The sequence below is a fragment of the Oryza brachyantha genome, chromosome 1, assembly GCF_000231095.2.
Source record: "Oryza brachyantha chromosome 1, ObraRS2, whole genome shotgun sequence".
Classification (NCBI taxonomy): Eukaryota; Viridiplantae; Streptophyta; class Magnoliopsida; order Poales; family Poaceae; genus Oryza; species Oryza brachyantha.
The window spans coordinates 26,353,367-26,379,952 of NC_023163.2; the positions used below are offsets into that span (position 1 = coordinate 26,353,367).

The 26,586-nt window shown below is 43.7% G+C and overlaps 3 protein-coding genes across 3 annotated transcripts; 2 read left to right on the top strand and 1 right to left on the bottom strand.

Annotated features, from left to right (window-relative positions):
• The first annotated feature begins 3,188 nt into the window (after positions 1-3,188).
• On the top strand, positions 3,189-4,446 carry LOC102721597 (NDR1/HIN1-like protein 13). The gene has a single exon (XM_006644823.3). The coding sequence runs from the start codon at positions 3,219-3,221 to the stop codon at positions 4,155-4,157; it is 939 nt and encodes a 312-aa protein (XP_006644886.2). The 5' UTR covers positions 3,189-3,218; the 3' UTR covers positions 4,158-4,446.
• A 6,149-nt stretch (positions 4,447-10,595) lies between these two features.
• Positions 10,596-12,559, top strand: LOC102721881 (F-box protein At4g18380-like). Its single transcript, XM_006644824.3, has 2 exons — positions 10,596-10,966; positions 11,212-12,559. Exon 2 carries the CDS (start codon positions 11,352-11,354, stop codon positions 12,411-12,413), a length of 1,062 nt encoding a protein of 353 aa, XP_006644887.1. The 5' UTR covers positions 10,596-10,966; positions 11,212-11,351; the 3' UTR covers positions 12,414-12,559.
• Positions 12,560-24,661: 12,102 nt separating this feature from the next.
• LOC102719642 (protein RETICULATA-RELATED 3, chloroplastic-like) lies at positions 24,662-26,060 on the bottom strand. Its single transcript, XM_040523159.1, has one exon. The coding sequence runs from the start codon at positions 25,933-25,935 to the stop codon at positions 24,889-24,891; it is 1,047 nt and encodes a 348-aa protein (XP_040379093.1). The 5' UTR covers positions 25,936-26,060; the 3' UTR covers positions 24,662-24,888.
• Positions 26,061-26,586: the final 526 nt, after the last annotated feature.

Sequence of the window (26,586 nt, forward strand, 5' to 3'; positions counted from 1 at the left end):
CGCCCAGATACCTGCGGTCTGACCGCAGTTATCTGAAAGGTCTAACCGCCCATATACATACGGTCTGACCGCAGTTATCTGAAAGGTCTGACTGCCCATATACCTGCGGTCTGACCGCTCGGTCAAATATCAAAAAATATTTATCTCGCAGACCACCAATTTATTTATCAAAAAACATATAGATCACTGCTTGATCTTACAGAATTATCCAATCATTACCTACACGGCTACACGGCATAAACCGGCCCATCTACAGATTTTTCGCTTCTCAAGCAGAATTATTCTGGCATTGCCCAAACCAAAAAGAATTATTCTGGCATTACCTACGAGGCAGTACAAGGAATAAACCGGTTCATCTCTGAATCTGGATATAGACAGAAGATGAGGCGATGGCATGCACGTCGTTGTCTTCGCCGGCAGCGGTGATCATGGGCACGCATTACTTGACCGCCTATTATTGTAGACAGGCACACCCTCGTTTTACGTACTTGGTCAGTGCCAACTTTACGTACACACGTACTTCATCCATAATTATTTTTGTTTAGAACAAACTAGAGCGAGAAAAAAATATATTATCATTTAATAAATAAGGAATAGACCAGGGCCGGCTTTGGTCATAGGCCACGAGAGCGATGGCCTAGGGCCCACCAGATGTGGGGCCCATTATCCAAAAAGAAACGATAGGCTTGTTGTGCAATCGCGTAGCGCGTTTTTGCGTCAGTGTCCGTATCGTATACTCGTAATCTTGTATGATTGTACTGTGCTCGTATAATATATAGGTTCCCAGTTGACAGATGAGTCACTTTGATTTAGGTCCAAAGTTGTCGTCAATACAACTGTCATCGTTGCGACGTTTGCCTAGCGTATGCCTGACACCGATGTCTGTTGCGTCGACACTTCAGCCGGTGTTGCCACCCCCATAGCCTCTGCTTCCGGTCCCCATGTACCTAGCTCCTATCTGCCAGTTTACTCTCTTGTTTGCACTCTACAGAGTCTGCGAACTGTGGCTATGGTCTACTCCCTCATTTCCAAAATAAACCAATTTTTTACTTTTTATCTATAATTTTTGATTATTTGTCTTATTTAAATTTTTTTTGTGATTGATATTTTTGTTTTTATTAGATGATAAATCATGAATGGTACTTTACGTGTGACTAATTTTTTTCTAATTTTCTAAAAAAATTTCAAATAAGATGGATAGTCAAACGTTAGACACGGAAACCGAAGAATTAGTTTTTTTAGGACAGAGTAAGTACCAACTGTCATTGTGGCACGGACACGCAGGGTCGCATGTCAAGCCATCAACCATCGAGGACGCTCCTAGTTATATGGTTTATATAACAATATACTCCTCCGGTTTTATCGAAGAGAGTATATTTTAAGTAAAAAATAGTTTTAAAAGCATATAGTGCCAAGTTCGCTTAGGGCTCTCGAAAATATAGTCGGGCTTGCAATGGACGTGAGTGGGAGGGTAAAAGGGAATAGAACTTTAAATCAGAAGTAATCATGAGACCGACAATATAATAAATAATTTTAAAATATTTATTATAGCATAAGATTCAAATCTAATAAACAACTGCACTTTAAAACGAGAGTGTAAAACGGGGGAGACAGTAATAATATTTTGGTTCATCAAATTGAAGCCAATTTGAAGAGGTAAGAGTATCCCAACAGCTCATCTATCTTATTATCTATCTTGAAAATAGAGGATGAATACTATAAATTGAGCTCCAACAGAACGGCTATCCTATCATCGATGTCATTCATGTTAAGAAACAACCTTCATATTTGGATGATCTCTTTTTATCCTCCAAAGAGATATAAAATGATGTCATATGTAGATGATCTGATAGAGTATAAAGAGATATGAAGGATAAAATTATTTTAAATAATCATTCAAATAAAAATATGAATGATCAAATTTAAATGAGTTGTCAGTCACACTCTAATAGCCGAGCGCATGTACTGCTATTCCATGCAACAGAGCTGGTGAATGGCCCGGGCTCCAAGGCATCAGCCAGCTTAACACGTACTGCAGGGAGACCGACCGGTTTTCGTTTACTCCCTTCCCACGGTGGCAACAGGGTTTTCTTTTCTCCATATAAACCCACGCCGCACACGCACACGCACACGGTTCCAGCCCGTTTTACTTCTCCGGGAAGCGACGCGACCGCCACGCACGGCCGCGCGCCGCGTTGGGGCCCACCTGCCAGCGACCCCCCGGAGGGCCGGACCGCGTGCCGGTCCCCACACTCTGCGTCTCCCTATATAAACCCCTCCGCCTCCGGACTCTGCCGCCTCTCCCTCCGTCGTCTCCGTCCCCGGCTCAGCCCTACCTCCTCGCACGTCCCACATCTCTCTCTCTCTCTCTCTCTGAAGAAACTCCTAGACACGTCGAGAGGAGACGACGGCGACCAGCTGTGCAAGGTTTGCTAGCCAATTTGATCTCCTCATCTGATTTTTGTCACTGCGTTTTGGGAGACTTTGAATGTGGATTTTTGTCGAGAGCTAGAGGGTGAATCACTTGCTTACCAGAAGTTTTTGATGACTGTATATGCATGGCCTTAATGTGCAAGTCTAGGGCTTGGTCAAGTTTGTTCATCTGCCACACTGCCAGCTCTTCTTTCGGAAGGTCTGGCGTTACCGCGTTATTATGGCTGTTGCTGATCAAAAAAGTAACACGAACCGAAATGGTCGATTTCTGGGAATGCTGCCACTAAAATATGTACCTAAGTGATAAGCTGCACTTTTTCCTTCGCAAAATTCAATATGTTTGTATTGCATATTTAAAGTCTTGGCTAGATTTGATTTTTTTTTCCCTTATAAGAGCACTAAATTAATGGTTATTTTTCAAATATTTCTGTCATCTGAGGCTAAATTAATGCAAACAGCAAACTCTTTATTGCTTACACGGTTCTGTTTTATGTTATAAGTTTTTTTAGATTTGGCTAGATTTATTCGTGTATTGATATATATGTGTTTAGTTTTATTAACATACATAAAAGTTTAGGCTATAAAAGAAGTCTCAGAAGATAACAGTGTACTATGACATCAACGTTGCATTGGCGCCGCGCCGACCACAATTACACCGTTCAACATGAATTAGCTTAAGAATTTTTTAACACTTGTTTTGATGAATTTATGACTAAGCTTGCGAATGCATGCATGCACAAAACGCGCAGATTGATTCGGACGCGCGCCTCGAGGAGGAGCAGCCTATGGTGCCGCACGGCCGCGTGCACCCGGCGGCGGCGACGAGCAGCTCCGACTTCTCCGGCGAGATGAACCAGTCCGCGGCCTCCTCCGACCCCTCCTCCAGCCCGCTCTACAGCTTCCACTTCGAGAAGCCCGTCCCGCCGACGGCGCAGCCGCCTCCCTCGGACGCGCTGCGGTATCATCAGCAGCAGCCGCCGCCGGCGGCCGGCACGTACGTGGTGCAGATGCCCAAGGACAAGGTCTTCCGCGTGCCGCCGCCGGAGAACGCGCGCCTCTTCCAGCACTACAGCCGCCGCGCCAAGCGCCGCGCCAGCTGCTCCTGCGTCCGCGTCTGCTCGTGGCTCCTCCTCGCGCTGCTGGTCCTCGCCGTCGTGCTCGCGGTCCTCGCCGCGGTCGTCTACCTCGTGTTCAAGCCTAGGCAGCCGGACTACACGCTCCAGTCCCTCGCCGTGTCCGGCCTCGTCGGCATTCTCGGGAACGCCTCCTCCTCCTCCTCCTCCACTGCCCCCGTCACGTTCTCGCCGGAGTTCGACGCCACCATCCGCGCCGACAACCCGAATGACAAGATCGGCGTGCACTACGAGGGCGACGGGAGCCACGTCGCCGTGTCGTACGGCGGCGTGAGGCTCGCCGACGGCGCGTGGCCGGCGTTCTACCAGGGCCCCAAGAACGTGACGGTGTTCGTGGCGACGGCGAAGGGGTCCGGGATACGGTTCTCGGAGCGCTTCCTCAGGGAGATCGCCGCGGATGGCCGGCTCCGGTCGGTGCCGTTCGACGTGGACATCAAGTTGCCCGTGCGCCTGCAGCTCGGCGGGGTGAAGACGTGGGCCGTGCCGGTGAGTGTGCGGTGCACGGTGGCGGTGGACAGGCTCGCCGCCGACGCCAAGGTGGTGTCCAAGTCGTGTAACGTCAAGGTGCGGTTCCTCTTCTGGAAGAACTGAGGAAGCAAGAAATGGAGATTAGCAGAGCATGCAGTTCTTGGCACCAATGGATTCTTGCTGTGAATGCTTCCATGATGTTTTTACTGTAATCATCTTCTGTTCGTGGGTTTGATCGAGTAATGTTGATCACATCCTTCTGCGAAAATCGTGTTGCAGTTGAGGTGTTCCTATGTGTGTTATTTACAACTGAAAAGGAAAACAGTTTTGGTCTTTTTGGACACTTGGCGTCACTTCATCTGCATGAGCAATGCTGCTTAAAGCGGATTCTGCATAATTTATATTTCAACTCAAAGGTAGCTCAGCGGTTGCCTGTGAGTGGATTTTTATGTGCTAATGCAGGTTTTCCTGTGCCGCTTCTCAAATATGAAATGCATTAGTTGGAATGCCTGACAAAAATCGAAGAAGTATAAGGCTGCGTTTAGTTGGAAAATTTTTTTGACAGAGATTTCACCTCAACGCGTACGGTCACATATTTGAAGTATTAAACGTAGTCTAATTATAAAACAAATTTTAGATTTTGCCTGAAAACCGTGAGATGAATTTTTTGAGTCTAATTAATCTGTCATTAGCACATGTTCGGTACTGTAGCACTTATGGCTAATCATGTACTAATTAGGCTCAAAAGATTCATCTCACGATTTTCTCCATAATTATGTAATAGTTTTAATGTTCATGTATATTTAATATTTTATTTAGGTGTCCAAAAATTCGATGCGATGTTTTTAGAAAAAAAAATTGGAAACTAAACGGGGCCTAAAACCATGAAGGTTCACACAGATTCCTGACAAAAACTAAACATTAAACAATGAGCATTGTGGCAGAGGGAATGCTCTTTTCAGCGTATCTGCGTATGTAAAGTCATAAACTCAAGCTTATGGTTGAAACCTAACAGATCAGATTGATCATAACACAAACACCGCTGAAGAACTATAGACCTAGCCATGGCAACATGCTGAATTGCCGAGAAACTTAGGTGCGTGGAGCGTGCTGCTGAACGGCTTCTCTAAACTCTTGTAACACTGAAAGATGGAATATTCAGAGTGGTTTACATCTGTGATCATAACACAAACACTATCAGAATTCAGAAGTAGTATCCAGGCCGTAGTTTTCTCGTGTCCGTCTCTGCTGGCTGGCAATTAGTTCTTGTAATCTCCGCACAGCTAATGGTAGTGTCTTCCACGTCGTGGCCGGCTGATCATCCCGGCCATACCAGAGAACATGTCAGCATCTCTTCAGTAACCTGTACTTCTGTCCGGTTTTGTATAATTGTTTCTTGTTCTGAAGACATTAGTGTGGCTCCATCAAGTAACGTCAAGCCTTGTTATTATGTGCAAAGATCTGAAGAAAAAATTATCTGACTCGATCAATGTGATATTGATATATGGGCCTGGGAATATTGCCGAGAAATCTGCTGGTTAGGATGCAAATCACAAGTCAGTTGACTTGTCAAGATGGCAGGACCTTCATACTTCATAAACAACTTTATATATAATATAATCCTAATTAAAATTCTGGCATAAATTCTGTGATAAGCTAAACCAGTTGAGTCTTTATCAGAACTGTAAGAGTGAGATTGTCACGTCAGAATCCCACGGCAGGAAACTTCGATTCCTCTCACAAGAACTGCCAGAGCTCAAGTGATCTCTCTCAGGGAAAAGAAAAGGCATAAGAAAAATCATTCTCAGCAGAAGAAAACATATAGGGTGTAGGGTGGTAAGTTGTTAAAAGTCATAGCTAAGAGTGGTAAATCCTAAAATATTTTTAACGTGAACAAGTCTTTAGCTAAGTTGATTAGATGGCTCTAGTAGGGCACCTTACATGTTGGGTTCAACTCTCTGTGTGAACGAATTTTAGGTTAGAGTTAAAAAAAAATCTCCTTTCTCTCCTCTCTATGTGAGAATATTTTTTTCTACGCTTAATGTCTGGGAGCTGTCTTATCTCTGCATGTTGGAGAAGTGGGCCCGGCAGAATTCACTAAGCTCGAGTGGCGCAAGGCGACGGTGGGACCACCGACTAAAACCCCCTGGGGAAAGGGAGGTCGGCCCCAGCAATGTCATGCGCCCATGGGAGGTCGGGTCCGGAGGTTGGCACGGTGGGCATACACCGGAGGGGTCGGGCCGCTCCCTGCCCCCCTCCCCCTCGGCATTCAGGCCACCTGATGCAGGACCTACTCAGTTCCAGACAAGGCGCCAAAGCCCAATCACCGTATTTATTGCGATGTGAAAGCACCTAGCATGCCTCGACGCCCTCATGATGGACGCGCACCTGCGCCGCATTAAATATAGCACAGGTGCACGCCTTCCGTCTGCACCTCTCCTAGGAAAAAGGGGAGGGAGACTGAGCGCCCTGACAACGTTGTGACATCTTTACCGCAATAGGGGTGACCTGTCTCCCTCGCGTCGCCATCGCATTAAATGCGGCAGACGACTATGGGAGAACCATGGCGGCCCCCTATTCGAACCGCTGGGTTCTAAGGAGTTCCGCCCCCGTCTACCTACCCCTAACAAATGGGACCGGATAGGAGCGGCGTCGAACTAGGTTGACTAACGGTAGGTGACACCAGCAGTCTCTAGGACAAGGATTACCTGCCAGCCGTGGACGTAGGTAATAGTGGTCGTTGTAGTGTCCCCTTACAGTATAAAAGGAGGCTATGACCAATAGTGAAGAGGACAAGGAGTACATTTCCACCAAAGCTTGTAATGCATTTACTCCCATAGTGTGCGAGCAACAAGAGTAGGGAATTACGCCTCTCAACCGATCGAACATGTATAATTCTCTGCGTTCATTCGAGGGGCCCAACCCCCCAAAAACATCTCATCCGCTAGCACATTTATTCAGACAAGGCTTTTTTTCAGGTCCTATCCTTGCATCCATGGGCCAAACTTATAAAGGGGGTCTCACGGAATCCCGTTTGAGAAGCTTACGCTCCAACAAATCGAGTTTTTTTAAATATCTTCGATGTCACTCCACACATGGCAATAATTAGCTCAACATCTCGGCATGTATGCACTTAATGCCCGAGAGCTGTCTTACCTTTGCACATTGAGTTTTTTAAAAAATATCATCGGTATCGGCTGAGTTCGAAGTTGACAGTGCCCATTAGTCAAATCAAAACATGTAAAACGAGGAAAACCACGAGCAAAATTATTAGTATATGATTAATTGAGTATTAACTTTTGCAAACTTGAAAATGAATTAATTTAATTTTTTAAACAACTTTAATATTTTTTAAAAAAATACCCCATATAGCAGTTCGGGAAACGTGCGCATGAAAAACGATGGAAAAGTTTTAGTCCATCGTCACTTGAGAACGCAGCCATCACCCCACACATGGTGTATGGAAGTTTTCCTAACTGCAACAGTTAGCTCAACATCTCGACATACTCTCTTCGTTTCTAAATGTTTGACGCCGTTGATTTTTTATACATGTTTAACCATTCGTTTTATTTAATTTTTTTATAAAATATGCAGATCCGATAAGGTTTTCATCTATGATTGATTCTGTTCTGTACGTGTGAATTGCGTATAGATTAGCAGGCAAAAGCTTGGGTGGGAAATGCAGGTGACGTGGTGTGCATGTGCGTTCGAACACTAGGTGCGGTTCAGCAGCTGTGGTTCACTAGTCACTACTGCCCATGTAAGTTCATTGTGTTTCCAAAACTTTTGCCAGCATATTCACAGTATCTGAAATTCGGAATGAGACAGAGACACCTGAATTAAAACTTAAAAGACTTGGTACATGATGTCCAGAAAAAAAATGGAAAGAGCAGCCCTGCAAGTTGTGTGTTTTCTAAGCTGGTGTTTTGTTCCTTTCTCCAAGCTGATTGCTCCACGACAGTATAAGTGTAGCAGACATGCTTTCCTGGATGAATTGTTTTTTGGATTGGATGTTGCGGTTAGCCTAACTCACTGCCTCACAATAGAATACTACTTATAGTTCTAATCAGATAAGGTCTGAGGTGTCCGATATAGCAAATTCAACCGGCATGACACCTGTCTCTGAATCATTGATAGCTGCATGAACTGTGCATACACACTGCAACTAAAACAATGACACATTGGTTTTAGTACTATGATTCGATTCATACACAGTCAATTAGATACGTGTAACAGTAGTGTTCCCTGATAATTAAGTATCTGAATCCAAAAGCATGTGGTGCTAAATAAACAGACAAAGATACTCGCGTAATTATCGGTGCCATCCTCCTATGATTCGAACAGGCTACAGATCCCCTAATGAGCTGGACAAAGACTTGCAATTTAAAAGCTTAATCGTGCTTCAACAGTGAAAGGAATCGAAGCCACAAAGCATACCTGTTTGCTTCCCAAAACGAACAAAAAGGAAGAAGATACAGCAGGGAAGAAACACTAGCACGAGCATTTTGAGGTGCAGCGACGAGCAAAAGATTCAGACTAGACAATTGCGACACAGATACAAAGGTTTCGCGTTAATTTTCAGGCCGCGATTTAGGGGAATATGTTAAGGCCGCCGAAGAAAAAGAAAAGGAGGAGAAAAACATACTTTATCAGTTTTAAAATGTAATATATCTCATATTTAAATTTCATATCAAAATATAATAAGTATTGCTAATACTATTTATTGTACTTGTCTGATCAATCATTTCTTCCACACTTCATTGATTACTTGTTTATTAATGAACAATGCAGCTTTTTCATCTTAAATTTAATTTTTACTAAATAATTTAGAATTGTTTAGGAGTTAGTAACACTTTTCGGTGGCTGTGACGGGCTTGCACGAAACTTGCCGTAACTACGCTTATGCAAGTTGAGCAGGTGGTAAAAGTATAATGTGGTAAAAGTATAATTAAGAAATAGTTAGTTACAAATATGGCAATGTTAACTATAGTTTTATAGTTTTGTAAATATAATATGTGGAACTTAATGGTAAAAAAGTGTAACATGATAAAGCTATGATATCGAAACAAACAGTAAAAAAACTGTGGTATGGCTAAAGTGAAATGTGGCGAAGTGAAGCAACGAAACAAACTCCCCGTAACAGACTGATTCGCTATCAGCAGCGTGTCTTCTCTGTTCTACTCCTAAATGACATCGCCTTTCACGTGGAGTAGTTGGATAAGCGTCCGAAGTGGCAGTGATAGCTTTATTCTACGTGTGTGGCTGTGGCGTGGCATGAGAGTCTTCTCTGAGCAATAATTAAACTCGCTGTGCACACTGTCGTCCTAAGATTCTCTGACGCTAATCATCACAAAACCGAAACCAAACCTGCCACCGGCGGCGCCCGGCCGAAGCCGAAGCAGCAGCGGCATGTTCAGTGCAGAGGACATGCCTCTGCGTGCGTGGCGAGTTAGGGGCAGGGTCGTTTTCCGCAGTAATGCGCCGGGGGGCCGCGGCCTCGCGGGTCGCGGGCGGATCGATCGTTTCTCGCCGTCGTAATGCAGAGGCGCGTTGCCGCCGCCGCACCGTACCCCCGGCTTGTCCCATGCCGGGTGCGCAGCAGCGCACGCGGATTTTGATCCAACTGGCAGGCAGCCGCAGCGGTGACACACGGAGAAAAAAGAACGACACCAACCAAACCAACCACGCACGCACCGGCGAGTACGTACTGCTAGTGGTGGAGGGACAGGCGATGCTGCACGGGACGGGAATCTGGTCCCCGCCGCGCGCCCGGGGGGGGGGGGGGGGGGGGGGGGGCGTGGAAAGCGAGGGTTCTCCTTCTCCATCCGAGAGGGGGGCTCTCTTGTGCCGAAGCGACAAAACCGTCGTCACGACTCGTGTGGCGCAGCGCGTCGCGAGCGTCGCGTCACGCACGGTTCGCCCCGCCCCACCACAATCCCGGCCGGCCTTTTCCCCCCGCGCGCCGCGCGCGCTGGTGTCGCGACAGGCTGATGCGACGGGGTTGATGTGTGCGTGTGTGCGCGCTGGGTACGGAGGAGGAAGAGGAGTTCACTGGCGGACTTGCCCCTGCCGCTGTCCACTACTGGTCCTGTGGCTGGCTCTTGTGGCCACGGACTCGCGTGGTTTCTTTCTCTCGCTCATCCACAAGTGGGACCTGAACCGAACCACTATTACACTATATGTGTAATGCGTGAGTCACTGAGTGTGACTATGGTATTCGTTTCTGTTGCACGCTCGGTATGCTTGATGGAATGGACGCACGGTGGAAACCATATATAATCACATCGATGCGTGCGAGTGTAATAATAAAATGATGAAAAGGCCGTCGAAGCTAACCCCTTTCCGGCTTTCCCTCGACAACAAGCTACGTTAAACAAAAGTAAAATTGGCCACACACACGCTAAAAAAAAAGAGTTGAGCACAAACTTGCCGACCAGGCGGCGAGCAAGCCAAGGCGCACGCGCGAGCCGCGGACCGGGTCGCTGCGCGGGGCCCACCGCCCCACCTCTCAAGCCTATCCCACGCGACGCGACGCCGTCGCGGAGGCCGCGAGACGGGCTCGGCCCGTTGCCTCCGGCGATGAATATTAAAGAAAGCTGCTTCTCGCTACGCTAAACAAACCGCCACACGAAGCCGGAGCCGAGGCCGAGAGCACAAATCCCACCCCCGGGGCGCCTCCTGCTCCCTCCAAACCATCCCTTCCTCCCACGGATTCGTCACCCGTGTCCCCCAGATCGGCGCTCTTGGCTGCTTAGGGGAGGCTGGAGCTCGCCACCGCCGGTCTCGGAGCTTCTTGGGGTGGTCTACAGGCCGGGCGCGGCTGCTGCTGGCTCGCCGGGGTTGGATCCGGCCGAAAGATAGGATTTTTTTTCTTTGGGAGGGGCGTCGCCGCGTCGGTGCTGCTCAACAGCCGGGCTCGTGGTAGCCTTGAGGTACTTACTGTCTTATTGGATTAATTTGGTTTTTCTGCTGTAGAGTTATGCTCCCTGTTACAATTGAGTTTTTTCTTTTTTTGGTCCTCCAGGAGTTCATTTTATACATCAATTCGAAGCATTTGATATGGTGTTAGTTGTTAGTCCAGCCATCAAATTTGTGTGATTCATATTGATTTATTCAGTTGAACATGCTATTTTGCCGTGGAATTTGTGTCCTTACCTTACTGTTGCATTTGTTTCAGGAAATCTCTCCAATTGGACGGGCTGCTCTGTTGTCTGGACGACTCATTTTAGGAGCCATAGAGGAAGCTTCTGCGTTTTCTTAGCACCTCGTGGGATCCTTGATCTGTCCTGGGACTAGAAGCTGTCTTTGAATTGGACAATGCATCCCAGGGCACGAATCCACGCTGACCCGGCTCCGGAGTTCGACCAATTCGACTGCCTGCCGGATCCAGTCGTCCAGCTGATTCTGAACAAACTGGAGGATGTGCGTTCGCTTGGCCGCTGCGCGGCCGTGTCGAAGCGGTTCAGTGCGCTCGTTCCCCTGGTCTCTGATGTGTATCTCAAGATTGACCGTGTCCTGGCCACAGATGGCGAGGCGGATGATGCTCTCAACCTGTCCTCAGCGAAGCCTCAGAACATCATCTCCCATTTCTTCAAGCTAATGCTGTTCACCATCGTCAAGCCGTTCCACAGTATGCACCACCCGAATGGCACGGGCAGGCCGTTGTTCCCGCTCGCGCAGCATTCACCTGTGCATGTGCTTAGGAATTTCAAAGATGTCTGGAATCTTCGGGTGGAGCTTCCCTCTGGGGATGTTGGCACAGAGGAGGGTGTTCTGCTTAAGTGGAGGGCTGAGTATGGTAGTACACTCCGTAATTGCGTGATTCTGGGAGGTACCCCGGTCGATCGCAAGCCTGTAGGTTCAGAGCACGAGCCACCTGTAGAGGATAATGGAAGCATGCCGGAATCTTTCTATACCAATGGCGGGCTGAAACTTCGTGTTGTGTGGACTATCAGCTCTTTGATTGCTGCATCAACAAGGCACTATCTTCTCCGGTCAATTATCAGCGACCATCCGACGTTGAGAAGCTTGGTTTTGGCAGATGCTGATGGGCAAGGGGCATTGTACATGGGGATGGAGCAGCTTAGGGAGTTCAGAGAAAACAATCTGTCAACCTCAGCATGTTTCAATAGAACTCAGGTCCCAGCATGCAGCATGAAGCTGAAATATGCCCCATACCTCGAGCTGCCTGGTGGCTTGGCACTGCAAGGTGCCACCCTGGTGGTTATCAAACCCTCCAATGATGGAAGCTGCGGTGGCCACAGCAGTCGGAAGGAAACTGAAGCTTTCGTTTCTAGCGCATTTGATGAACCCTTCAGATTTGCTGTGAAGGCACTGATGAAGAGACGAACATATCTACTGGAGATGAACGGTTTCTAGATAGTTTACCTTGAGCCACTTGGAGCCATTGATTGTCTATCAACTGCTTCAATTATACTGTCATGTCTGTCTGCTTTTTTCCTTGTTCGCAAGCAAAGCAACCTCGAATCCTCAATCCTGTCCAGAATTATGAAATGTCCACTGTAGTTGCATGGAACAATGTTCTCTTTTATGTTTGCTCTTTGTACAGCAATACTAGCAGCACCCTAATATATGAAGGTAATTTGGTTGAGCGCATCTGATATCAATTTCATTAATGGAATATTTTGACGTTCAGTTTTCTTGTGCACTGTAACAATTTCATTAATGGAATATTTGACGTTCAATTTTGTGCTATTTTATAGTCCGAGTGCTGAGGCAATATTATTCATTCATCTCTAGTGTACCTGCTTTCATAGATATAACACGGTAGTATTACCTCTGTTTCCATTACAACATAGATGTTAATGTACGTGGACACATATAAAACATATTTATTGATTAAAATAAATTAGATAAACATATTTATTGATTAAAATAAATTAGATAAGACCAAAACATCTCGTAGTGCGGAACACGTGGAGTAACATGTCATATATCTCCATCTGAACTTTGAATTTTCCATTTCAAACTAATTTCAATTTTCCAATTTTTTGGACAGGATTTCGAATTTCCAATTTGGAAACAATGCTTCTAGTAGTACTCTGCACCAAGTTTTTCGAAACCACGGTTACCGCCACGATAACCGCAGCCTCTGCTGGGGCTCTGTTTCGGTAACTGGTTGTAGGGACGTTTAAATTTGATGCCTACTCAAATTTGTAGTGAAGTTTGGTGCAAGAAATGTATTCTCTCCGTTCTATATTATAGGACTTTCTGGGTGTGCCTAAATTCATTCATGTACTAATGCATATATTTTGTATATGTGTCAATTCCAGAAAGGTTTATAACATGGAACGGAGGTAATATTAAAATAATAAATTTATGAATGATTAAAAATTTATTAGTGAAAAAAGGAGTAAAAAAGGAAATTTATAATAGTTTATTAGCTGAAAATTGTTTGTAGGCATATATTTATATGAAAAAATTGACACGTGGACGGTATTTTTGATGCAGTTGATTTGTAAACATGTAAGGATATGTCTGTACTTTGTTCGGATAGGTTATCATGGAAAATAAAAATTGTAGCTATTAGTTTCCTATGTCAATTAACTTAGGTAACATTTGTAACTTTTAGAGATGTATGTAAAATGAATACACATGATTCTTGATATAAATTACATGAGTTATTTGTTAGCTAAATGAATATAGATGTATTATGACAGATAGAACTCCTGATCTTGTGTGGGAAAATGGAGAACTCCTGATCATGCTTTTTTAAAAATGTCTTAACTATTAGAATTATAGTTAACTACTAATTATATATATATATTTTGCATATTTCTTTTATAATCTTTACCTCGGTTTTAATGGCTTATCGTGCAATTTTGACCACGATGCCACAGTAATCGGCTATTCTGAATTCAAAAAAAATGATTTTTGAATTTATATCGGCTTCGGTGGTTACCGTGCCTTCGCCAGGGTGCGGGAGGGGCTACCGCGGTTTTGGCCACATGCTTAGTATTTCATTTCCAGGTGTTGCCACCGACCACCTAAGGCCTTGTTTAGTTCTTAAATTTTTTTTTCAAAAACATCATATCGAATTTTTAGACACCTAAATAAAGCATTAAATATAGATGAATCAAAAAACTAATTACACAGTTATGAAAGAAATCTTGAGACGAATCTTTTGAGCCTAATTAGCCCATGATTAGATATAAGTGCTACAGTAACCAACATGTGCTAATGACGAATTAATTAGGCTCAAAAGATTCGTCTCGCGGTTTCTAGGCTAGCCGTGAAATTCGTTTTTTCGTTCGTGTCCGAAAACTCCTTCCGACATCCGATCAAACGTTTGACGTGACATTTCATCCAAAAATTTTCTCCATCTAAACACCACCTGAATATGAGTCAACTTCGTGAGGGAAAAGAAATCGTCGGTCCCAACAACCCGCGTCAGGTTCATCCGACGCTGCCTCCGTCGCGCGCTCTTTTCAGTTGGCTCGTTCGCCGCCCGAGGAGCGCAACAACATCGGTCTCCCACGCTGCGTCGGTTGTACGTTTGTACCTCGGCTTCGGGCTCTTCCACGCCACTGACCTTCACGCTTGGGCTCTTCGCCACCGTCTGCCTGCCGTGACAATACAAAGACGTCGCCGGCTGTACCTCGGCGTCGAGTTCTTCATTGCAGCTTGCCGTCGGCCTCTGCATCTTCCCCGCCGCCTCCAGGACAGGGACGTCGGGCTTCTTTTCGCCCACGAGCGAGGCGCACAGCAGGCCGAGCCGGGCCAGTCTAGGCGCAAGGGCAGGCGCGTCCTGCAGCCCAGCAGATCGCAAGCGCGCGGGGGCTGAAGGCCTGAGCGGGTGGAGCGGCGGCCCAACACGGGCATATGGCGTGTGGCCAACTTGGGCTTGTGCAGGTCACCACGTGGCGGCCAACTATAGGACCGTACGGAGGAGGCGGCCGGTGGTAGCAGATTGTCTGCGGCAAGGTGTCCATTGGTGTGTTCTCTTGTATGGCATGCAATTGATGATTAAATCGGAATAGCAAAGATATGATCAAAGGGTTAAAAAAAAATGGTTTTCACCCTAGGGCATTTGTGACCTTTTGTAACGGGTTAAAAAAAATTGTTCAAGTTACCACTATATAAACTTCAGCCACCGCTACAATTGATGGTAATCGATTAAGAGTTACAAAGGGGTGATTGTTTGGCTTCTCATAAAAAAGACTAACTGACATATTTACAAATAATAAATAATTTATGAATATTTTTTATTATTTTTAGTTATCTAAAAGTCATTGCTAAAAAATAAATCTTTGATAAGAAAACTCTAAATCAACTCTAAATTTAAGGTTAAAAGTTCAAATTTTAACTTATAAGCATAATTAGAAGAGAAAAGAAATAAGTGTTTGCAATGAAGTAGCTATGACACCTAACATATAAAGAGTTCAACTAATTGAACCATAAAATTGTATGTGAGTCGTTAACTACTCAAAAGAAAATTCTCTAATGTTCAGTAATGTTGAGTCTTAAAAGTCAAATTGTCTTCCCTTCTTACTCCGTAGTTTAAAAAATATTTAAAAAGTTTTTTATTTTAATGTTATTCATACTTAAAATATTGTATTAGAGTTTTGAATTTGTATAATCTTGACCTCAATCTTTATGAAATTATATTTTTAGAAAATAGCAGTTGATGTTAAGGATGTCGAGCAATATTGAGTTGTTAATGTTTTTTGTCATTTAATATTATACAATAGGCATTAATGGAACTAGCTACATAAGAAATATCTAGTTAAGAAAATTTGTAACTAGATGAACTAAATAGCATTGTTTCTTCACAACCATTTACAGCCAAGATGAGGTTGATAATATTGCATGATGCAGCAGATGACACGATGTAAACATTCATAAAACCTAAAGGTTTTAATTACAGAAATACTGATATGCTACAAATCAAATAAAAAATTATATGTTCAAATTATGTTATACAACATATGTTCATCGATTATCAATCATGATTCTCTTTTTACATTTTACCATATAGTTATCCTTAATCGATGCTCAACTGAGCAAAATTGATAGTGCTACATAAGTGTGCAAGATCGTGTTCATCGAATAGTACTACAAACAACACTGAATGAAAATATATGATATTTACATGTGAGCAAAACTGAAGATAAGATAAGAGCGTTTACTAGTTAATTTAATCCTCGTCACTTACTCTCAGGTGATTACTTGATAGCATATGAGTCAAGTGAAATACATAAGAAGCATTTTGTGTTTCAAAAGAAGCAAATAAAGTATAGAAAAGGGAAATATATATATATATATATATGCAAAAAAGATTGAATAAAAGATTAAAACTAACAATGGTCAACTATACCGAGACAAAATACCTGGTAGTACTTTCCGTAGACTCACAAGATCAACATTGTCTAGATTAACCAACATTGAATAGTTAGGCCAGTTGAGATCGACTAGTAAATAAACCAACATGAAGATTGATAAGGCTAGTAAATAAACCGATGAATTATTAGGAATAAACAATGAATCGCGTGTTACGATCGGTTAGACCCAACTTGCATGTAATTCTCGTAAGCCGATGCAACATAAATAACTGTCAATCTAACTAGATCAAGCCGATTGGTATAGAAATAATGCAGTAAAGTAATCGGCTACTCTATTGATGTAAATATAATGAACATGCGGATCGGCAAATATCATCGGCTATAGACGACAGGCAAACAACCAAGATCTATAAAATACCTAGCCCAGATTGCTAAGAATAATCATAGAAGATCAGACACAACCGAGACAGTTCAAGATTACGTCTAGCAATGTTAGGTTAGATACTAAACAGATCTAGATTGCTATCAAGCCGATGAGCCAATGACTGATAATCTACCAGCTGGTACTCCGATAGAACAATGAGCAAAATACATCAATCTAATATAAGTCATCTGATAAGCGCAATCTACTAGATCGGACCGAACCGAGACAATAGTAGATTGAATATATCAAACAGTGAATATCAAACCCACGTAGATCGCCCAAAGTGGTCGACCAGATCAACTCAAAACACGAAAGTGATCTAAGTTGAAACTAATACGATAACTAGCAATCGCATAACTAGACTAGAAAATCAGACTAAACCGAGACAGTTCTAATCTAGCCAAACGATTATCGTGGCCCGGCGGAACAATGGACTTACCCCTCCGCTGGAGATCAAAGCGATGCAGCCCCGCATCAGGTGCCAAGTTTCGCCGGAGTTAAAAACCTCAGACAAGAGGGTGATGATGCGCCGAAATAAGTTAATCTGATTGATTGATGTAGATGATTTACAATGACCATGGGCATATATATTTATACCCTCGGGCAGACAGCGGGCCGTGTTGGACACGACATACAACTCCTAATAGATAAAAAGAAATAACAAACTCCTATTTAGATGATATCATTAACACACAAGTCCCGATCGAACTCTAACAACCTTAGAGGTAAAGGAAAAATCTAAACTAACTCTAATTAACAGATAAAATTACACGGACTCTGATTATTCCTGAATCTATTTGTAACATTTGAGGCCTAATCGGACTCTATCTCTTATCCAATCCGAACTCCATCGAATGAATCCGAGTCGTATTCCGTCTGGCCTTCTATCTGATTGCTCTGTCTCCTGTTCGATTCGGTCTTTAATCACAGTTTACTCTGTAACGGTAATTATCCAAATTCTAGCGTTAATAACAGTAGAAATGCATGGTGAAATTTTGAACTACTGCTCAATACAAGAAAAAACCCGCAAAAATAATCATCAATCAGAAATAGGATGATTTTGACTCATTTCCTTATGATAGTCATAAAAGCGGTTAATATAACAGGAAAAGCGTGTGAACTAAACACATCAAATTTCTGTAAAACAAAGTAAAATAGAAAATGTTTTTGTTCCTTACTATCCTAGATAACAAGGGATTGTCTGAAAATTTATCTAACAAGAAGCAATATTGTTGTTGCGTACTGCATTCATCCCTTGCACCAATTAGCAACTTCACCATAGTCAAACATACAATCCTATCATACAAATAATCTCAACATATTGATCGAATAAACTTGTGAATAGAAAAATTAACATAGACCTCATAAAAAAATTCTCACAATTGAAGACAACTAATTCTTATAAGTTATAGGCTTATAACAAATAAAATCAAATGTGCATTTAGAAGCAAAGGTATCATGGTAAATGTTTCAATCCCACTTCAACCACAAGACATGCAAGATCAAGGAGAAATACAAGCAAGGAAGGAGGACATTGTTGTAATGCGTTGCATTCATCTCAAAGGCACAAAAGTTAAGCCGAAGAGCCAAACTCCAGTCCCATTCTATTATCCACATACAAACAACACATGGCAACTTCCTATCATGGCAAAACTGTCTAATATCCCACGCTATAATATGGAGAAAAGAATATCACGGTAAGAAGTGTAAAGTGTTCCAAACGTAAATGGACATTTTTTTTCTCAATGATTTAGATTTTAGTGACAATGTGTCCAAGAACGAATGAAGCTAGCAACAGCGATGACCGGGAAACGAATTAAAGAGGTAACTTTGGAGTTGCGGAGGGTCTTGAGGACAGTCTTGTAGCATAGCCGAGGGTGTACTTGCCACTCTTCATCACTAGCTGCAGCTTGGTGTTGATCCCCTCCATGCTCTTCTTCTTCAAAACACCACAAACAACTCCAGATTACATCACCTCCCACTGATCAAACGTACACCACCCCAGCCACATACAAAGATACACAAACAGAGAGCAAAACTCATTCAGAACCCAAGAAAATTATTAGTCTTTTCACCATCTTCTTGGTGGGAGCCATTTGCTCGTCAGTTATGGCGGAGGAACTCCCTAGCAGCGGCGGTGGTGACGATGGTAGCAGCGGCAGGAAGGGGGAATGTTAGAGTATACAATAGTTTGAGATGTATTAGGATAGAAATGATTTGTCTAGATTATTTTCTTATCTGTAATCCTTTCTTATTTTCTCCACCTACACTCCTATATATACCGGTCATTTAAATCTCAATACAGTGCATACAATCTATACTTCTACAAAGATGAATAGTGGTGGTGGTGAATCTGTCACTTACACCAATACTAACTCCCTCTTATTTTTTGAAAGAAAAAATAATACGAACATATATACCAAACCATTTTTATTAACTCTACTTTAATAACGTGCTAATGATATTCTTTTAATAAAATTATATTATAACGCATGGGTAATATGATAGTATTTTAATATTCTCTCCCTCTCGTATCCAATGGGTCAACCTACAACACCAAGAAGGATTCGAACAAAGCGGAGAGCATAATTGAGGGAAGGACGGTGAGCTCGGCGTTGTTGGGCCTACTGCTGCATCCTAACGGCCTTGAGCCCAGTTTCTTACTGGGCCAAATTACATTTCAAGCCCACTTGACAATTTTCTCTGCAAATGCAAATCCTGCTGTCCGAACTTTAAACTTCCCGTGCTTTTGGACGGGTTTAACATTTTATTTTGCAGAAAATAGATGGATTTTATGTAGAGAAAAACAATTTGCTATAATGTCGAGTTGCACTTACTAAAATCCAACAGATAGATTCTGAAAGTATGGACCATGCTTTGGGTAGGAGAGAACTGAAGGAGACAAATGTATATTCGTTCAATGTAATTATTCATATGCTTTAATATATGTGCCTTATCATAAGAAATAAAGAAAAGCTACGGCAATTGGCAAGTGCGCTTGAGATATTGCATTGTCCCATTCATCAATAGGTCATTCTCTCCCTCTCCTTTTGGACAATATATTTTTTTTAAAAAAAAATGGGATGTCCCGGTCTTTACTTGAATAGAAGCTACGGGACATGATATTTGCAGCCAAGTTTGCAGGTTACAAGAAAGGCGCATCTTCTCTCTGGTAGGATTCATGGTTCATGTTCACTTGTTTGCATATCTGAACAACAGAAAGGTTACAGGCCTCGATATGCATTTCCAAATCAACCACTTTCAGTGGACCTGACAGGTTGATAAAGTTGAGTGTGACAGAAAAAAGATGCAAACAAGTGGAGATAGGGAAGCCAAAATCTCTTCTCTGTCTAGCTATTATACTATCTTAATACCAAGAAATGATGCATCAATAGAATGGTTCAAGTTAGCAGAACAGCAAACAAAAAAAAAATCCCTACAGCCTACAGGGACTTCACATCAGTCTCGAAATCTAATCTCGAAGCATAATCCGCACTTGCTAATTCTGTATTGGGTTGGCCTTGCTCGGCGTCTCCTTCTTCAGGCTCTCGGTCGCCTCGGCGTCAGGCTTCTTCTTGCTCTTGTTATCTACGGATGTTGCTGCATGGAACACCTCCGCGTTCTCTGAACTTGTGATGAGCACATTCTGCAGGAGCTTCCTTGACTGAAACCCCTCTTCTGATGCCCTATCATCACGAGGCACTCTTGCTGTCTGCAGGCTTAGTAAGCAGTGCAGAAGTAGCAATGCAGATATCAAGAAGTAGGCGGCACAAACGCTGACAGCTCTCATGGTTGTGTTTAGCTCGGGAGAGAAGCTAATGGACAATGATGACAAGGGATAAGTGAGGATGGGTGGTCAGGTCCATTCTTATATACATATATGCAGGTTCCATGTGAGACAACCAAACAATCTGCACAAGGAGATCTGTACTCGAAAGTTGAGGACAGTGGCAATGTGAAAGCATGTGATGTGCGAGATATGCAAGTCCATGAAGAAAAAACTAGGATTTTGTCGTTGCGACCGTGCCGATGCATTTGTGGGCATCACATGTAACCAAAGATCGCACCGGCCGGCCTGCTTCCATTTCATCGATTCCCTCTTGGTGGAAAATATGTTTCCGGTGTATTTTTTAGTCCTAGTTTACAGGACAACTTCCACTGCTACGAAGATAACTTCAGCAAGCTGAATACTGCATGCTAAGAGTACTGTTAGTTCAGGACAACGTGATCCTAGCCTAGTAGCATTCGTTTAGTGCCAACTGCGGGGTAGAATACATCAGCACTGATGTATGTTAAGGCAACTTGTGTGTAGCTGGGACAGCTGAGCTTTATCAGAAAACTCTCCCTTTTGGTTTTGTTTGTGTTTTGATCCTTTCTGCTTTTTTTTTCTAAGTACAGTAGCATCATACGACATACATTCATACGTGCTCCAGCCACTTGTGTTCACCCTTTTATTTTCTTTTTTCGCGATGGAGCTTGTGCGAACATCAAAGGTTTCCTCACGATCCAGGGGGGCAGCCGGCGCATGCGCCAACACGAACACATGCGTAGCGAAAACTGCACATGATGGGGTCATGGTCGTCATGGAGGAAACTTGCATGAAATCTGGTGAAAAGACACTTGCCAGCCGCAAAATAGACATCAACATGGTAGCAAGATCTGCAGGTCATATTTGGACTTTTTTTATAAAAAAAAAACTAAGCACATATTTGTAAACCAAAAATAATTCGTAAATAAAAAATATTTATATGTTTTTGGTGATTTGAAAGCAAAAGCCCTAAACAATAAGCTATAAAAAAATCCTAAAATCCATTTTAAAATTAATATTAAAAATTTTAATTTTAACTTATATAAACATAAACAGAAAAAATGAGCAGCTTTTACATAAGAAAAGACAGCCCCGCGCATTTTGGACTCGCCGGTTTGACTGACCACGCCGGCCAGGCCAACGACACCGCCGCCGGCGCCGCTGGTAGCTAGCTTGACGCGGTCGTGGGCTGCCTTCAGCTGGGTGCACAGAAAAATTCGGATGCAGCCAGCCATGGGTGTGACACGCGGTGGCATGCTCAATCAATCGCCGTGGGGATCACGGCCTCCACGTGGAGACGAGCCGGGGGCCCCCGGGCTTGCCACGGCGCCGCGCGGCGCGATCCAAACAATCCGGTGGCAAAACGTGGTGCGGTGCGGAGGTTCTTCGCAACTAGATTCCGCACGAAACCTGCTCGCGGGTATCAGAGCATGTACAATTGGATATAAAAGCTAGCTATAATATGTTTTATATAATATGTTTTAAAGAGATAAGAAGAGACATAGGCTACTAATTTATAGTCAGCTAGCTGTACATAAGCTATAAAACAAAAATATGTGTATGACATTTTATAGATAACTATTGTATGAATTGACTATTAGATTGATTATAGATAAATTAAACCTGTTAGTTGGCTATAACTCGCAACTCCCAAGTGCCGCGACGAACGCGAGAGATTGCTTCTCCAACTGTGCAGATGAACAGTCTCGTCTTTGCACTTATATTAAGCAATAAAAAAACTTATTAATAAATAAAGAAAATACTTTACGCGTAAAATTTTCATGTGGATGTTCTTATTAAGAACGAGAGCTAGAGAGATAAAAAAATATATTTTAAATCACCGCTAAATTTAAGTTTTAAAATTAATTATATTACATATAAATGAAACGACATATTAACAATTAAAAATAAAAATAATTTAAGGATAAAATATTTATGGACGTGTTAACAATGGGTATGATGAAAAAAATTCTTGAAATCAACTCTAAATTTAAGTTTTATAAATTAAATTTTAGTTTAAAATATAAGTATAAGGGAAAAAGACGTGACACTCATAGACGCAAGAGATAAACTCCAAGACGAATTGGCTAAACCAGCGAGCTTGTTGGCTAGTGGCAACTGACAAGTGACGAGTTTACTACCACTATCTCTGTCCATTTCCGGCTTTTCATCGCGTCGGAGGACATACATACCTGATTCATGCGTACGTACAGTGTGCAGTATGCACGTCCTAGTTCAGGTTGCACGTCGATGCACGCACGCTAGGTGCAGACCGGTTGACGCCGGTGTCCATCCGGCAACTCTGGCGTGGTAAAATTGTGGTAGGAGGAGTACAGGGCACGTTGGCAAATGCTACCTGTCGCGATTAGAAGTGTTTTGCTCTTGCTGTTCCTGGAGGCCAGTGAGTCGGTCGTTGTCTTTTCCTTCACCAAACTATAGGAAAGGTGGAACGCATTTGGAACTACAACCTCGCACCAAACTTGGTAGCATCAACTTGAACGGCTCAATATGGTATTGCAAACATCTCAATCAGAAAATCACATCACTATATTATAGGAAACAAGCATACCTAACAATATGAAGTATTAAGGTTGGCCTACTTAACCCGAACCAGGTATTTTACTGTTCAAAGTATTTAAACCAGTTCTAATAATCTCGTATGGTGGTTCTATAAGTGGTTTTATTCATATGAACGACGACGTGGACAATCACATGGCAAATAGATTGTTTTAAGTACTTTTTTTTTACAATCATAACAACTTCAAAAATAAATACATTGATACTAATATGTGATTCTCATTGATACTAATATGTAATTCTCAGGATTACCGATTAGTCAAAGGGATATATTGATTGGGATGACTTAGGCCAAAATAAATTAATGTGTGCCACATAAGCTACATCACATGCTATATAAGCAATACTGCTACCTCATTATCATCCACATGGATAAAAACACTTACAAAATCACCCTAAGGGATTATTTGAACCACTTTGAATACTTTAGCAGGTAGAATACCTAGCTATATATTTTAGGGATTAAGTGGACCAATTCAAATACTTTAGTTGGTCAAGTAGAGATTTTTCATATATTATATATAGTACTCATCTGTTGATCCCTTTGCATTCAGAAAAGAGGAGGCAACACAAGCAACACTGTTACATTGGTAAACCGTACATGATGAACCGCACGAGCCTGTGCAAACTATCAGTACCATACTCAGGATCTGGAACAATTTTCCTTTGATGTTTTTTAGTATGTTATAGATTATAGAGATAGTCGATTATGAAAAAGAATTCAGCAAGGGGTGATCTTTTGGGCAACAACATATTTACAAACGAAAAATACTTTATAAATAAAATTTTTATATACATATTCTTAGCGACCTAAAGGTCAATGCTTAAAAAATTACGATGAAAAAAAATCCTAAAATTAACTTCAAATTTAAGGTTAAAAATTTAAATTTTGGCTTATAAATATAAGCAGATGCGAAAAGATACAAGTGCAAGTATTCGATTCACATCGTGTACATTACAATATTTGATTCGGTTTGTGCACTTGTTTATATTCGAATATGTGCCTCTATTCATTTAAGAAATACTAACGCGGAATACCACTATGCAAATCTGTGCTTCTATTCATAAAGAAATATTAATATGGAATATTGATGCAATTGTGCTTGCATTATTTTTGCTTTCATTCGCATAGCTTTCATAGAAGAGCATAGATACAATCAAGCATAAACAAGGACAGAGTCAGACAGTCAGTTTAAGATATAGTAGAAAAGAAAATGGGGAGGGGGGGGTGCTTGAAGCCTTGAAGTGACAAAGCGAAAGATTTGAGATAATTTCTGGCCGTGCATATATAATTCTCTGCGCTATTTAAAGACAAAGGGCAATGGCACTCTGCAAACAGAGGAGAATTTGATCTGAGTTGTACATCACAAGCTCCTTCAACTCTTAAGATTTTTCATTTGTTCAACATCTACAATGTTGGTCTGATCATGGTCAGAGAATTGCACGCAAACAAAGCAATTGAAGTTATTGCACAAAGTAATCCCCCAGTTAGGCCCAGTGACCAAATGAGCATGGCAAAAAGGTAAAATCTTTATTCTAAGATCAACTAAGCATGTCGACAGATAAACACCACCAAAGAACACCAAAGATGGACTGAAGAAATTGTTTCAAGCCCCACTCCTTATTGCCAGCCAACCGGCTTATCATCTACAAAGTTTCTTGGCCTATGTCCAAGAAGCAGCAAATGAAGCTTGAGCGATGCACGGCGCAAGCTTACTTGCATTATGCATCTCACTTACTGACTTACTTACCCTCTCCGTCCCTTCCTGCACCGACGGTAGCTGCGGCGACGGCATTGCCCTCAGCTATCAACCTTTCCTTCTCTTCTGCCGCGGTGGCGGAGGCGGCCGGCGCATCGGACTTTTGCGACCCCGTCAACCTCGCAAGCAGCACGAAGGACATACCACCCAGCACGTTGTTCATGCACCGGAGCGCGACAACGGACACCTTGAACACCGACGGCGGCGCTGCGCTGGCGAGCAGGTACTCAATGCCGTTCAGCGTCTGGTACCGCAGGTTGCTGCTGACGCCCATGTGGATCGCCCAGGTGGCGGCGTTGAGCAGCGTGGGCGGCGGCTTGTTCGGGGTCTCGAACGCCGGGTCCATGCGCTTCCGCAGCGAGATGAGGCCGTTGGAGATCGCGGTGCCGGCGAGGCCCGCCGCGAACCCGACCGCGGCGAAAGTGGCGCCCTTGGACACGAGGGTCGCGACGCGGGAGCCGAAGGAGTAGGCGCCGGCCTCGAACATGTGGCTGGGGAGACCGGAGGCGGCGGCCGACGCGGCGGCCGAGGCGCCGGCGGTGGGCGCGAGGAGGTACATGAGGACGAAGTTGAGGATGGATCCGACGACGAGGGTGGAGAAGACGAAGTCGAGCTCGTTGAGGCCGAAGTTGGGGCGGGACGCCATGTCCCCGAGCACGCAGGCGCTGACGCCGACGAGCTCCTCCATCAGCACCTTGAACGGGAACTGCGGATCCGCCGCGACGCGCGCCGCCCACCCGGCGAGGAAGATGCCGAGGATGCCGCGGCGGTCCCCGTCTCCCCCGGAATCCGCGGCGTCGCCAGATCCGCCGCCGCCGCCGTAGGAGAGCGGGGGCGGCGGAATCCTACCTCCAGGCCCCGACGGGGCCGCGTGCTGGAGGCGAAGGAGCGCCGACGACGCGGTGGAGACCGGCGCGAAGCACAGGCTACCGGCGCGGGCTGCCGGAGGGGAGAGGCGCGGGGAGGAGTCGAGGTGCGTGGGCGCCGTGGCGGGGAGGACCTTGGCGGCGGCGAACGCCATGGAGGCCATGGCGATCGGGAAGGCACGCGCCGCGCAGTCCAGGCAGCGGCGGCGGCGGGGAGTCGAGAGGGAGATGTGGGGTGGGGAGGAGGGTTTTGGTGGTGGTTGTAGTGCAGTGCCAGCAGTGAAAGGTGTTTGGTGGGGGTGGGTGGCACCGCACGGCAGTATTTTGTACTACTACTGTATAGATGCGCGGCTTCGCAACAGAACAGAACGACGGCTGCACCTGGACAAGAGAGAGGCCGGATGCAAATCGGGAATTTTTCGTACTGGCACTGTGAACGCAAATCTGGAGTTTTGCGGTGTTCGAAATAGTACTATGTTGATTTCCTCCTGAGATTTGCATCTGTTTCCAGCTACGGTTCATGTCCAGATCTCTGGTTAGGATGATTCCCTTTGTGATTGTGCAGTATATTTATAAACGAAAATTAATTCGTGAATACAACTTTCATATATATGTGTTCTTATTAGTTTTAAAGCAAAAGCTAAAAAATAAATACGATGAAAAACTCTAAATTTAAAGTTAAAAATTTAAATTTTGACTTGGCTTAAGCAGAAATGAAAAGACAGCTCCTCACAGTTTCAGAATGCGACGATTTTTTTTTTGGATGTAGGTTGTGTTGTCAAGCACTCAAGCAGGAATGGTAAGAACACACGTGC

Excerpts from the sequence above, each read along its gene's own strand:
- LOC102721597 (XM_006644823.3), top strand. The coding sequence starts at position 3,219 with ATGGTGCCGCACGGCCGCGTGCACCCGGCGGCGGCGACGAGCAGCTCC.
- LOC102721881 (XM_006644824.3), top strand. The coding sequence starts at position 11,352 with ATGCATCCCAGGGCACGAATCCACGCTGACCCGGCTCCGGAGTTCGAC.
- LOC102719642 (XM_040523159.1), bottom strand. The coding sequence starts at position 25,935 with ATGGCCTCCATGGCGTTCGCCGCCGCCAAGGTCCTCCCCGCCACGGCG.